The following is a 12152-nucleotide window of genomic DNA, read 5'->3' as shown; positions in this document are numbered from 1 at the left end:
TGTAATCTTCTAAACTTAATGACAAAATATTATCTTCTATTGTAATATTATATCATATCTCCTATTATAAGTTATCATTATTCTTTTCTGCTTCTTTTGTTTTTTCGTTCTACTCCTATGTTTTATCTTCTGTTTTTATTCTAATATTATATTAAATCATATCTTTTGTCATAAGTTATCTTTATTCCTTTTTACTTCCTTTTGTTTTTTCTTTTTGCTTCTTCTATTTTTTCTGTTGTTTTATCTTCTATTTCTATTGTAATATTATATTAAATCATTTTTATTGTTATAAGTTATCTTTATTCCTTTCTACTTCTTATTTTTCTTCTATTTTTTCTATTGGTTTATCTTTTATTTTACCTTTGAATTCTTGTTGTTGTATTATTCCATATAAATAGAATTGCAATTTTGTCTTATAAGTAATTATGTATGTTCTTATAAGTAATATTCACAATTGTGTAGTTTATTAGAAAAAAAATTTGGCAAGGTTTCCCCTGTATTTTATACATTTTCCTCCCTGTATCAAATAAATAACAAATAAAAAAATGCTCTAATATATGCATTCAATCCACCACACTTCAACCACAAGTAATAAAATATAAATAACAATATAATTCAATCAAGTAATATAATATAAATAACAATCATCTACAGTGTGAATTGTCATCACGCTTCCAAATCTTGGATGCCACTATATTGTGCATTGTGGTGGCCTTTTTTAACAAAAAAATCAAATCGATGTCCTGTGGCAAGGTACTTTAAAATCTAGATTATGAATATCCATAAGCGTTGGATCCTATGGCCTGTTGGGGTACATGGGTACATCATCCGATCATCAATGGCTTCATCTTTGGCTCTACACCCTTAACCTCCTAATAACTAGTCACACTAATAATAGATATGAGGTAATGGTATCGTGTCATTGCCTTGGAGAACCTCTCTATAGACTCAAAGAAATTCGCTAATGAGTAAAAAATATTCAAAGTCCATGCATTTAGGCCTAGTTCACTGCATGCCCAATGTTGAGAATCGTAATTGATTGTAATGTATACCTATAACAATAACAATGACTTTGTTATCAATACGACTAATGTGTGTAAGGTTAAGAATTTAATATACATTTACATTTAACATATGTCAAACCTTATCCATATAAGCCCATGAGAGGTAGCCCTGATCTTGGGCTGGATCATTTATTCCTTCGAACATGTCTAGTAACAATCAGGGCCATTAATAGCTATCCGATCCAACCTCTTCCCAATCCTTTAATGCTCGTGGCAACCACCCATCAAAAGATGTTTCAACATATGTCCATTTAGCCAATGGGAATGTATGTCGTAACACAACCAAGTAGTTATCAATATTGAAACAACAATATTATAAATATAATGAGGTAATTAATAATATAATAATATGACAAAGATATAATCTCTTGTGTGGGTTCAAAATCACATACCTAGTCCAGTAGTCATTAGTTATCTTAACATGGTGTGCTCTACCATTCTTTTTTTTTTTGGTAATGTCTATTCAAAAAAGTGATTGTTGTGGCATCTTCATTTGTGTCCCCATAACACTATAAAAACTCCATCATATAATCAACTTCCACTTACGGTTGCAACAGTTGGATAACATCTCGTGTGCACTGCTATCTTAATAGGTCCATGTACGCGCTTAGAAGTGAATGACTTTTCTTTTATAATGTCTAGCAAGTACCGGATTGATGTTGTAATAGAGTTTCAGAAGCAAAGGTAGTAGCCTCTTAGGGAACTACATCCTTATGGCTGGATAACTCAATTACGACCTCAGTTAACTCACCTTATATTATAGAAAAAAAATATAACCAATTAATTTTTATGGTTAGCCTATAATCTTACGAATTGTAAATAATAAATAATCATTAAGAAAAACTTACCTCGTTTGTTAGGGTTGCACAGTACATGTGTTAGAGCTCTACCAATTTTTCTTTGAGCGATGTTTAGCGCTCATCCAAGTTTCCAAGATACTTATCAACTTTATCCATGAACCCTTGGAGAAGCTCCCAATGTTGATCAACTTGGTTTTCAACCATAGATGCGGATCCAATTGGAGCTATATAAGGGGTGTTGTTTCAATCGACTAAGGAGATAATGTGATAGGACTATAAACAAGTGCACTCTTCCGATGCCTATGTATAAGTGTATTATGGTGTTGTGAATAAGGAGATTGGATTTCTACAAGAGATCTTACGAGGGTATGATCATTATCAAGTTCTTCTTCGTCACCCACGTAATCCACAACATCTCTGTACCATGATAATTCTTTATTAACCATTGACGAGATTAAAATAGGAGTCACAACATCCTGTCAAACATGGCAAACTTTAAATTATAAAAAATAATCGTCGTTTTCACATATAATATTATATAAATCATAATAACATACCAGAAAAGCCCTAAAGATGCGATCAACATCCTCTTATGCTAGGCTTTCAAAACTTCTCTATCTCAACATCCAAGGGACACTATCTTTAGAATTACAAATCCAAAACCCCCTCAATTGCTTAGAGTTTTATATATCCACAACTATAAAATTGAAAATACATTGTAGTTGTACATAATCATTCATAAAATGTAAGAACAAAATAACTGTTATTTTAATACTTAGGTTACCTGAAATGTCATTGTATATCTTATCATCCTTTAAGATAACACTAGGATATCCTCTTTATATGATGGATATGCTTTCAAAATTTTATCATACTTCTTCTCTATTGTCTGACTCATACACTCTGTCATTATTCTCCTAACAATTGTCCCCAATAGATATATATTAAACACATCTCAATCATCAACTAGACTGAGGATACGTTTCAATATGACTTTCCGATTATTTGATCTTATCAGTCCATATTGGAGCAAATACAAAGCAATTATTTTTATCACATGCTCATCATTGTTCCCTCATGCCATTTGTTTAAAAGCTTTGTGCAGATCACCATACAACACATGTTTGACACCTAAAAATACCTCTCTCTCAATTGTTTTTTCCCTGTCATAACGTAATCACTCATATACATTTCCCTACTAAATTTCAACCTCGTTATCATAACAAACTCAACAGGGTCAAATCTATAGTCCACCCTATTGAGTCTAAACCAAAATACCTCTCCTAGCACCCTTCTGTTAACTTGTTAGGAGAGTACACATTGCATCATAGTCGAGTTATGTTTATGAACTTCTAGATCCAAAAACTGTCCAAAACAGCTTTCCCTAAATCTCTTTCTACACAAGACTAAAGTTAGTCCTCATATGCTTAACTGTTTCTACGTAACTTCGAACACTTATAGTAGCCCTAAAGCTATAAGCATCATTATATCGTCTTTCCCCAACCTGATGATTAACTAGAATGCCCTGAAAAAAAAAAACAAACATTGCAATGTTAATCCATGTAAACAAAACAAAACCATTATGTGAACAGTTGATATGTGAGGAACTACAAATGTGAATATGATTGTGAGTGACTGTGAATGCAAATGCGATTGTAAGTGACTACGAATGCAAATGTGATTGCGACTATAATTTGGCTTTCTTCTACGTCGATGACAACACAATAAGGCAAAAATCCAGCCAAAATATATGACTATTTGCAAAATAAATCATCACAAATCGACTGAAACTCTTAACCCTACAAACCTTAAACCAAACAAACACTAAAATCGATTGAAATCCTAAGCCGACACAAAAACCACTAAACCTATTTCAAACTTAACAAGCCAAGGAATCAAACTTACCTCAGATGACATTGTTGAATGCTATTGTTTTTGTTGGACATTCGAAATGCAAGAAATGGAGTCACTATTAACTCAGTTAAATCATCACAAATTTTGCATTCCCAACTACGAGAGTGCTATTTAATTTATTTAGAAACAAAATTGTTCATTTTTGTTAGATTATAATAGGAAGAGTAGAATAGATAATTTTCATGTACTTTGCTTATAAATGTAAGTGTGTTAAATATTTGCCTAAAAAAATTTAATCAGAAAGTTTTTTACCTGTTTTAATTAATATCTCAAAAAAATATTATGATTTTACCTCTAACAAAGTAATATTGTTTCAAAAAAAATTTCCACTAATAGAATTTAAAATTTTGGGTGGTATAGTGATATTCATACCATCAAAAGATAAAAAAAAGTTTTTAAGCCGAACCCATGGGAAAATGTTATTTGACTAATCTTGTAATTTTTTAGGATAGTTTGTCATGTAATTTCTCCTATCACTTTTACTTTTACCCCTTTTCCTGGTGCAATTATGGAGAATCTATTCAATGCAAAATTTGAATAATTTTCCGTCCATCAACCGCCCAAACAGGCCCTTACTGATTTAAAGCCGACAGATCCTAACGTACCCTTCACGTAAAAAAGAAAAGGGCCCTACAAAACCTAAACCCCACCAACAGACGCCTCGCACTTGCCTGTGTGGGTTTTTGTCTTCTATTGGGCCCCTCATTTTGAAGAAAATTAGGTTATAGATGTACAAGTTGCACATGCCATCGCATTTTCAAGGAAACACCCCAAGTTTGGCTTGTTATTTGTCAAAATATCACCAGCCTCATAAACTAGAATATTCATAGCAATCTTTAAGTAGCCATTTTCATTTTGGCAAACCACCTAGCCACAAGCTCACCAAAACACACCATTGTAGTAGAGTAACGACAAGTCTCCATCACAATTTAGACATCAACAGATCATCCCATCTCACTTTTTCACTAAAACACGCCATTCAAATTTGGGATTTTTCTTCACTGGTCGTTCCCAATTGTGTCCTTTCATATATCATTTTCCTTTAAGTCGGATCATATAAGAAGACAATCTAGTAACAAAAGAGGCTTTAAATAGACCTTGTAAACATTAGGAAACGATTTCTGGTGACTTATATAAGACTAAATCTCAAACAAATCAATAAAAATTTCCCGACTGAACGTTATGCTTCTAAAGAATAAAGGGAACCATGAGATCTTAAAGAACTGAGTCGACTGTTCGACTAATTAACCTGGAGTTATGTTAAAGTTTTCACCTAAAGTCAATGTTTAGGCTCAAACTAGGTTAAAATATGTCTGAAGAACTTGATGTCTAATTGAACTCTACTTTGATAATACATTTTCAATATGTACAAATTCTCACCTCTCTTTTTGTATCTTAATGTTCAACCTCAAACAATAGACTGCAGTGATTCTTGCCGCACAAATCATGAATCATCTCTCATTACCCATGCAGGGCATGGTAATTGTTAAAATACTAAAAGTCAATTTCTGTTCAAAAGCAAGCAAAGAATGCTGCAACAGGGGAAAAAAAAAAGATAATAACTTGTTGGCACAGTCTTATGAAAGCACAACTAGAGCTAAGTTGTACAAATGAGTTTAGAGAAAAATTTTAAATGAAAAACCATGTTAGTATCATCTGCATTGAACATTAACTCAACTTATGGATCCCATTCAGGCCATCTGATTATGAATCAACAGTGCAAACATCAAGCCCTCTAGTCCGTCCAGGAGCCCCTCCTTTAAGGAAGGAGACATCCAATACAATCCTGCACCACATAAGCAGTTAGTTCAGAGTCTTTGTCATTAAGTATTGCACCAAAAAATATTCATCATAAGAAAATGAAACTTACAAGTTCTTTGATGCTTTTCCTGATCCTAGAGTCCCACAGTCTATGAAGATTTTGCTATCAATTTTTGATAATGAATGGTCCACTGGCAAATCAATCCCTCTGGGTGCTGGAATCACATGTTCAACAAACATTTTGATTTTTTTCTGGCACAAAAATATATTGAGTTTACTAGAAGTTTTAAGACTGATGAATTTCCCAGGCTTTCTTACCTGTTTGATTGTTTGCAACTGTACTTTCATCAAGACCCAATAGTTTCTACACCAAATCAGAGTTTTTTTATCAGGACATGAAAGCATATAGTAACACAATTACCAACTGATCTTAAGATTTGCAAACACATTCATGTAAGGGAGCTCAGAATCACCTTAAGGTTCTCGTAACACTCATCAAGTTTATCATTATACAAAATATGATCAAAGATTCCAGAGGTTTTCCCTTGCTCAATCTCTGCCTTGGCATTTCGAAGTCGTTTTAGGATTTGTTCTTCTGTTTCAGTCCCCCTGTTCACAGAAGTAAATTAGAACACCAGTCCTGGGAATGACTGAGATGAAAAAGATCATAGTGGATAGCTCTAATAACCTTGCACGAAGACGCTCCTCTAGCTGCTCCATTGATGGTGGACAGATAAAAATAAAGATAGCTTCAAGAGAGCCAGCCCTCACTGACCTTGCCCCTTGGACATCAATGTCAAGAATGCATCTCTATATTGAAACCAAAAAATAAGAGAAATATATTGAAGTCTGCAAGCACAAGTAATTATGAGCTATTTTTTAACATTAACCATGTACAGGTGCTAAAAAGGTCAAAATCTATGCTATCATCCACCATGCGCATGACTATTTTTTTTCCTTTTTTATTTATATAAACCATAATCTAGCCAAAATTTTGCCCGCATCCAAAAGATATTTGAATGCTTGATTGGGGAGTTAAAAGCTGTTCCACTTCATCTCATCCAATAATATAACAATACGGATACCTTAAGATAATGACCTCATGCACCCATGTTTTGACATTCACATAATCATTAAATACGCATGCTTAATTATCATATATATCACAGATTGTTTTGCAGCTTTTGCTTACCTTTCTAGCATCTGCTACAACCTCAACAGCTTCAATACTAGTTCCATAAAGATTTCCATGAACTGATGCAAACTCAAGGAACTTCCGATCTTTTATCTCTTTCTCCATAACACTTCGCTCAGTGAAGTGGTAATGCACCCCATCCTTCTCCAGTTCCCTTGGTTTACGAGTTGTGTGGCTCACAGAGAATCCAAACATGGACTGAAATTCGTTCATGAGCAACGATATCAATGTACCCTTACCAACCCCAGAAGGACCGCTAATAACAATTGGCTTCCAAGCATTGCCTATCACCCCTTTACTCCAAGCAACAATCTCAGCATTAACTGTTTTCTTCTGCTCCCGAACATATTGGGTGTCCACCTACCAATATATAACCAAATCAAACACTTAACCAAAAGAAAAACTACAAAATCACAAGTCAAGAGTGCCTTATTCCTTCAAATACTAACCTCAAGAAACCAAATACAGTCCTCTGGAGAAGCACCCTTCTTAATAACCAACAATCGATCTTCATTTATAGCAAACGCCGAATGGCCTTTACTTGGCTTGGGACCTTTGCCAAGCACAATAGGAATCATCCTGCAAAAATTACCTGGAATCAGTACAACAAAATACTAAACTAAAATCCACATGAAGCAATTTCATAACCAGAGCTACAGCTCACCATTTTCCAGTTGATTTGTTATAAATCTCAACTCCAATAGATTCATCACTTCCAGCGATAAGGTACTGTCAAGAAATTGTTCAAACAATTTTGAACAATAAGACTGACTGACACAGCGACCAACTAACAAACAAAGAAAGACTTTAAATAAAGATCAAGTCAACACTTTCATACTGTTTTATCACCAATAACAGTGGTTGTTTCACTGGTTTTGGATTTCAATACAAAGCCATTTGAAATTGGAAATCCATTCCCATTCTGCAGATCATCCGCAGTGAAAGCCGGAGCTTCACCCTAATCACCACAAACAACAAAAGAAAACTTGTTCTGGCTCCATTTTTTTTTTTTAAAAGAATTTGATTCATTCAAATGAGAAGGTAACAGAAAACAATAATAAAAAGCTCACCATGGAGAACCTATGCCTCCAATACAAGATTCACCCTGATCAATACAAGGAGAAACAAAATATCAAATCAAAAGTGTACATACATCCTGGATCTACCAATAATCATAAATGCACAACCTTTAAGCGACCCAGACATATTAAACCAATAAAAATTCCAAATCCAAAGAATCAACTCAAAACTTGTAACATCAAAATAAACTAAAAAATCACAAACCCGGATGACAACCAAGCAGTTCAATCCCTAAATAAATTTCCCACAAAGAGATATAATATATTTGTATATATAAAACAAGAACCAGGCAAGAAAACTTATAGTTATGTAGAATTGTCTAAAAGCTAATGTCTTGACAAAAACAAACAAAACAAACAAACAACTTGCAAAAGAAAAGCTAAAATCTATGAAGCGACCGAAGCAACCAATACAGACAAAAAAAGAAAGTAAAGAAAAAATAAAAAGAAAAGAAATAAGTCCATGTAGCTACCTGAATTACGTGGAGAAAATGATGATATAACTTAAAAAAAAAAAAAAAACAATGAAATTTGTGAAGGTTAAAGAGAGATTTGAAGAGGTGGGTATTGTAGTTTGAAGAGTGTTAAACTAACAGAGAAGAAAGTTGGAATTGGAGAAGGCTTATGGTGAGACAAAAAAGTGAACAATTGAGAATCATATTTAAACAAGACTTTCAGAGAGAGAGAAGAAGAAGAGCGGTGGCATTCTACTCACGAAACTAGTAGACCCGCCCTTAATATTTTGTGAGGAGCGTCTCTGTTTTGTATTTATTATCATTATTAGTAATAAAATAAAATTCATTATTATTAATTAAAATTGTGTTAGAAAATAACAAGCACTTTATGGCCTATATTTTCTGATTTATAACAATATAAATTATAAGGATTCATTAATTAGGAAATTTTGTTACTTGAAAAGCTCCATAAAAAATATTATTATTATTATTATTATTTTAATTAGAAATTGTACAAGGTTAAAGGCAGTCATGTTGAGATCCAAGGTGGGGTTTATTTACTAATTAATTACAAAATTAGAGTTTTGTTTGATTGGTTGGTTGTGCGCCTGTTTGTTTAGGAAAATGACACCTGTTAAAGGTGGAACAGTGGATCCAATTCCATTTTCGGTTACATAATCACAATCTTAGTCTAATCTAGGTGGTAAATGATTTTAATATTTGTTTAAGCAGTATCATATCTATAAATTTTAGGTATAATTTTATATATAAGTAATAATATATTATTATTTAATTATATTGTTATAAATTAAAAATAAAATAATATTTAATTATATAATAATATATTATTATTCATTTATATAATTTTATTGTATTTGTTTTAAGTATTTAAAAAAATTATTGAAATCATTAAAATTATTTTACGTATATATAATTTTTAATATATAATAAATTATCATATTTTACCTTTAATTTAAAATATTTATAGATTTAATTTTACTGTTTTAAAAACCACATAATAACTAATCTTGTTATAAATTATTTAAAAATGTTGTCTGAGACTCATTTTGTAAATTTGGGCTTTTATATTTGTAAATTTAGAAAAATAAGGTGAAACTGTTATGTAAATAAAATATAATAAAATAAAAACGTGCTTTGAAAGCTATTTTGTACAACATCTATCCTTTGAATAAAGGATCATCACACATACAACTGGGTAGAATCATAAATTTTTTAAGAGTATGGTATAAACCATGGTGATAGAGATAATGATGACGTTGTGGATGAGGACTATAGTCCTAAGGATAAGGACGATAATAATGATGAATTTCCGAGATTATATAATAATGATGACACAAATTGCATACTGAGTAAAGACATTGTCAGAAGTCAAATTAATGAAGGGGCTAAGTCTAGCATGAGACATCATAGCTCCATAGATATAAGAGCATATATAAGTCATATTCATAATCCTAATCCATTCAAGTGGGTTTCTGAGCCAGTAGTGGATGTTGAGAACGTTGGTATTAGTAATCGGAAAACACAAAGAGACAACAATTTAAGAATAATAGGCTTTTATGAGTTGAAAGCTAAATTAATAGTTTTATCTGAAAGATATGCTTTAAAGACAGACATCTAATGAAAAGTTGTATCCTCTGATATAAAACATTATCAAATTAAGTGTGTAGATCATCAATGCAAAAGGTAGACACAAGCTAAAAGAGAGGAGGATGGAGACTATTGGGTGTTACGTTGCATCGATGATGCACACACTCAAATATTGCTACATCACAGACAAGTAAGTGTTAGATCACTGGAAACTATCCTTAAATCAATATTTGTGATTGATCGTATTTATCGATCAAAGGAAATTATCTCTAACATGGTAGATAGGTATAAGATCGACATTTCATACACACAAGCGTGGCGCATGAAGACGTATGCTATAAATGCATTACAAGGATCTCCTGAGGAGTCTTTCATGCTCTTACCTAAGTATTATCATAATTTGGAGCTAAAGAACCCAAGAACTTCTACACATGTTGATGTCAATTCAGAAAATAAGTTCTAATTTTTCTTCACGGCTTTAGGTTGTTCGATAAGGGGATTTCAACAATTTTGTCATTTGGTTATTTGCATTGATGCTTCATATTTGAAGGAAAAGTACGTTAGGTCTCTTTTCATTACCATTACAAAAGACGACAATAACCAAATTTATCCACTTGTATTCAGTATTGGTCATACAGACAGAATGGATATGTCTCATTCTTGAGGTACCTACTAATATGCATTGGGATATTTCAAACTTGGCCATTATTTCGAATCAACATAATTCAATAATTGCATCAGTGGCAATTGTATTTCTGCATGCCTATCATGGCTTTTGTAACTATCATATAAAAAGCAACATGTGTACGCAGTTCAAAAACACCAAGCATATTGAAAAATTATTTTGGAGAGCTACAAAGACATATCGCATTAAGGACTTTGAATCTGTCATGACTAAGATAAACTTGGTGAATCTTGTTGCAGCTTTGTATTTTAGCAATATCGGTTATGAAAAATCGGTTTGCACCCACTCTAGAGGATGACAGTATAACATCATGACAACCAATATTGTTAAGTCCTTTAATGCTTTGACAAGAAATGTGTGAGTTTTATTTATCACCATTTTGATGAAGTTTCTTATAAGCACAATACAATATTGGTTTTACAATCGTCGAAACTTAACATATATAAGAACATAATTTTGTTGAATTTTATTTAGCCTTTATTACATTGGGTTTGATTATTTTTTTAATTAGGTGATCGATCTCATCCGTTGACATCGTAGGCAGAGGATAAGATTATTAGACATGTGCATAAATCTGTAAATATGGTTATCAAACCAATCAACATCCATAAGTATGAAGCTCATGACGCAAGACAGCAGGTGTTCCTCATTAATACTCTTTACCAGACGTGCAACTATGAAAATTTTCAATTTTCACAAATCTCTTGTACATGTCGCTATTGTTGCTTAGTTTTGCAACCTATCAAACTGCTTCAGATGGGTAAACATATATTACTCCATTGATTATTTATAAACATTATACCGAAAAGATGTCAATCTAGTTGGTGATCAATCAACTTGGGCACCTTCCAATAAGCCATTTATTAATCTGCCACATATGGAACGAAGTAGATCTGGTCGTTTATCAAGCCACACAAGGAGACCATCTCAAAGAAAGGAAGTCTAACCACAAAACTATAGTCGATGTCATTAATTGAGCCATACTTGAATGAGTTGTTCGAGTCCAACTCCGATTCCCATTGTAAGGTTATCTCACACATCAAGTAGCAGTAGAAGACGAGATCATCATACCCATGGGCTATCCAATCTGACGGATTAGAATATCATAGGTAATTTTCTTTTGACATTTGTTGATTTCCTTTAATTTGTTAAACCTTTTTTTAATTTCAAACAATTGTATGTTATTATAGATTATTTTTTCAGTTTATATCAATCACGCTTATTCATTTTCTTACTTCATTTTTTCAAATAGTTGTTGGCATGGAAGAATTATTTAGTTATATGAAGGAAAAAGTTATTGTTGTGTTAATGTTTTTTGTTAGTTGTGTTAATGTAATGTTGTAATGGTTTTTATATTATATATTTCATGGTAGTTTTCATTAATTTGTTGGTAAGTCATTAATGAAATTAAGTAAATGAAGTAAAATAGCATAACATCAACATATGTTAAAAGAAGGGAATGAAACCGACATATAACCAAAACAAGTGAATGAAGTCCATCAACTTTCATAATTAAGGGAATTCCTGCAAGTCTGCATAAACAATTAAAAGTTTAAATTAATTAACAACTCTAAAAAAACAAACAATATTT

The 12152-nt window shown here is 32.3% G+C and overlaps 1 protein-coding gene and 1 long non-coding RNA gene across 3 annotated transcripts; both read right to left on the bottom strand.

Annotated features, from left to right (window-relative positions):
* Nucleotides 1–599: 599 nt before the first annotated feature.
* On the bottom strand, nucleotides 600–4078 carry LOC123226063. Of its 2 annotated transcripts, XR_006504258.1 has the most exons (4): nucleotides 2422–4077; nucleotides 1913–2340; nucleotides 1144–1815; nucleotides 600–1052 (listed from the first exon to the last, which is right to left on the bottom strand). It is a non-coding gene; the product is annotated as an uncharacterized LOC123226063 (long non-coding RNA). The 2 variants fall into 2 exon arrangements; XR_006504257.1 differs by having other exon boundaries at nucleotides 1144–2340; nucleotides 2422–4078.
* A 1132-nt stretch (nucleotides 4079–5210) lies between these two features.
* LOC123226062 (guanylate kinase 1-like) lies at nucleotides 5211–8537 on the bottom strand. Its single transcript, XM_044650529.1, has 11 exons — nucleotides 8287–8537; nucleotides 7805–7839; nucleotides 7573–7692; nucleotides 7399–7463; nucleotides 7184–7313; nucleotides 6732–7094; nucleotides 6228–6349; nucleotides 6013–6148; nucleotides 5858–5903; nucleotides 5649–5754; nucleotides 5211–5564 (listed from the first exon to the last, which is right to left on the bottom strand). Exons 2-11 carry the CDS (start codon nucleotides 7805–7807, stop codon nucleotides 5483–5485), a joined length of 1173 nt encoding a protein of 390 aa, XP_044506464.1. The 5' UTR covers nucleotides 7808–7839; nucleotides 8287–8537; the 3' UTR covers nucleotides 5211–5482.
* Nucleotides 8538–12152: the final 3615 nt, after the last annotated feature.

The sequence above is a fragment of the Mangifera indica genome, chromosome 9, assembly GCF_011075055.1.
Source record: "Mangifera indica cultivar Alphonso chromosome 9, CATAS_Mindica_2.1, whole genome shotgun sequence".
NCBI lineage: Eukaryota > Viridiplantae > Streptophyta > Magnoliopsida > Sapindales > Anacardiaceae > Mangifera > Mangifera indica.
This window is presented reverse-complemented; position numbering and strand designations above follow the sequence as displayed.

Coding starts and splice junctions, on each gene's coding strand:
- LOC123226062 (XM_044650529.1), bottom strand. Junction 7,095..7,183: donor ACTGTATTTGGTTTCTTGAG/GTTAGTATTTGA, acceptor ATATATTGGTAG/GTGGACACCCAATATGTTCG. Junction 6,350..6,731: donor TTGTAGCAGATGCTAGAAAG/GTAAGCAAAAGC, acceptor GTTTCAATATAG/AGATGCATTCTTGACATTGA.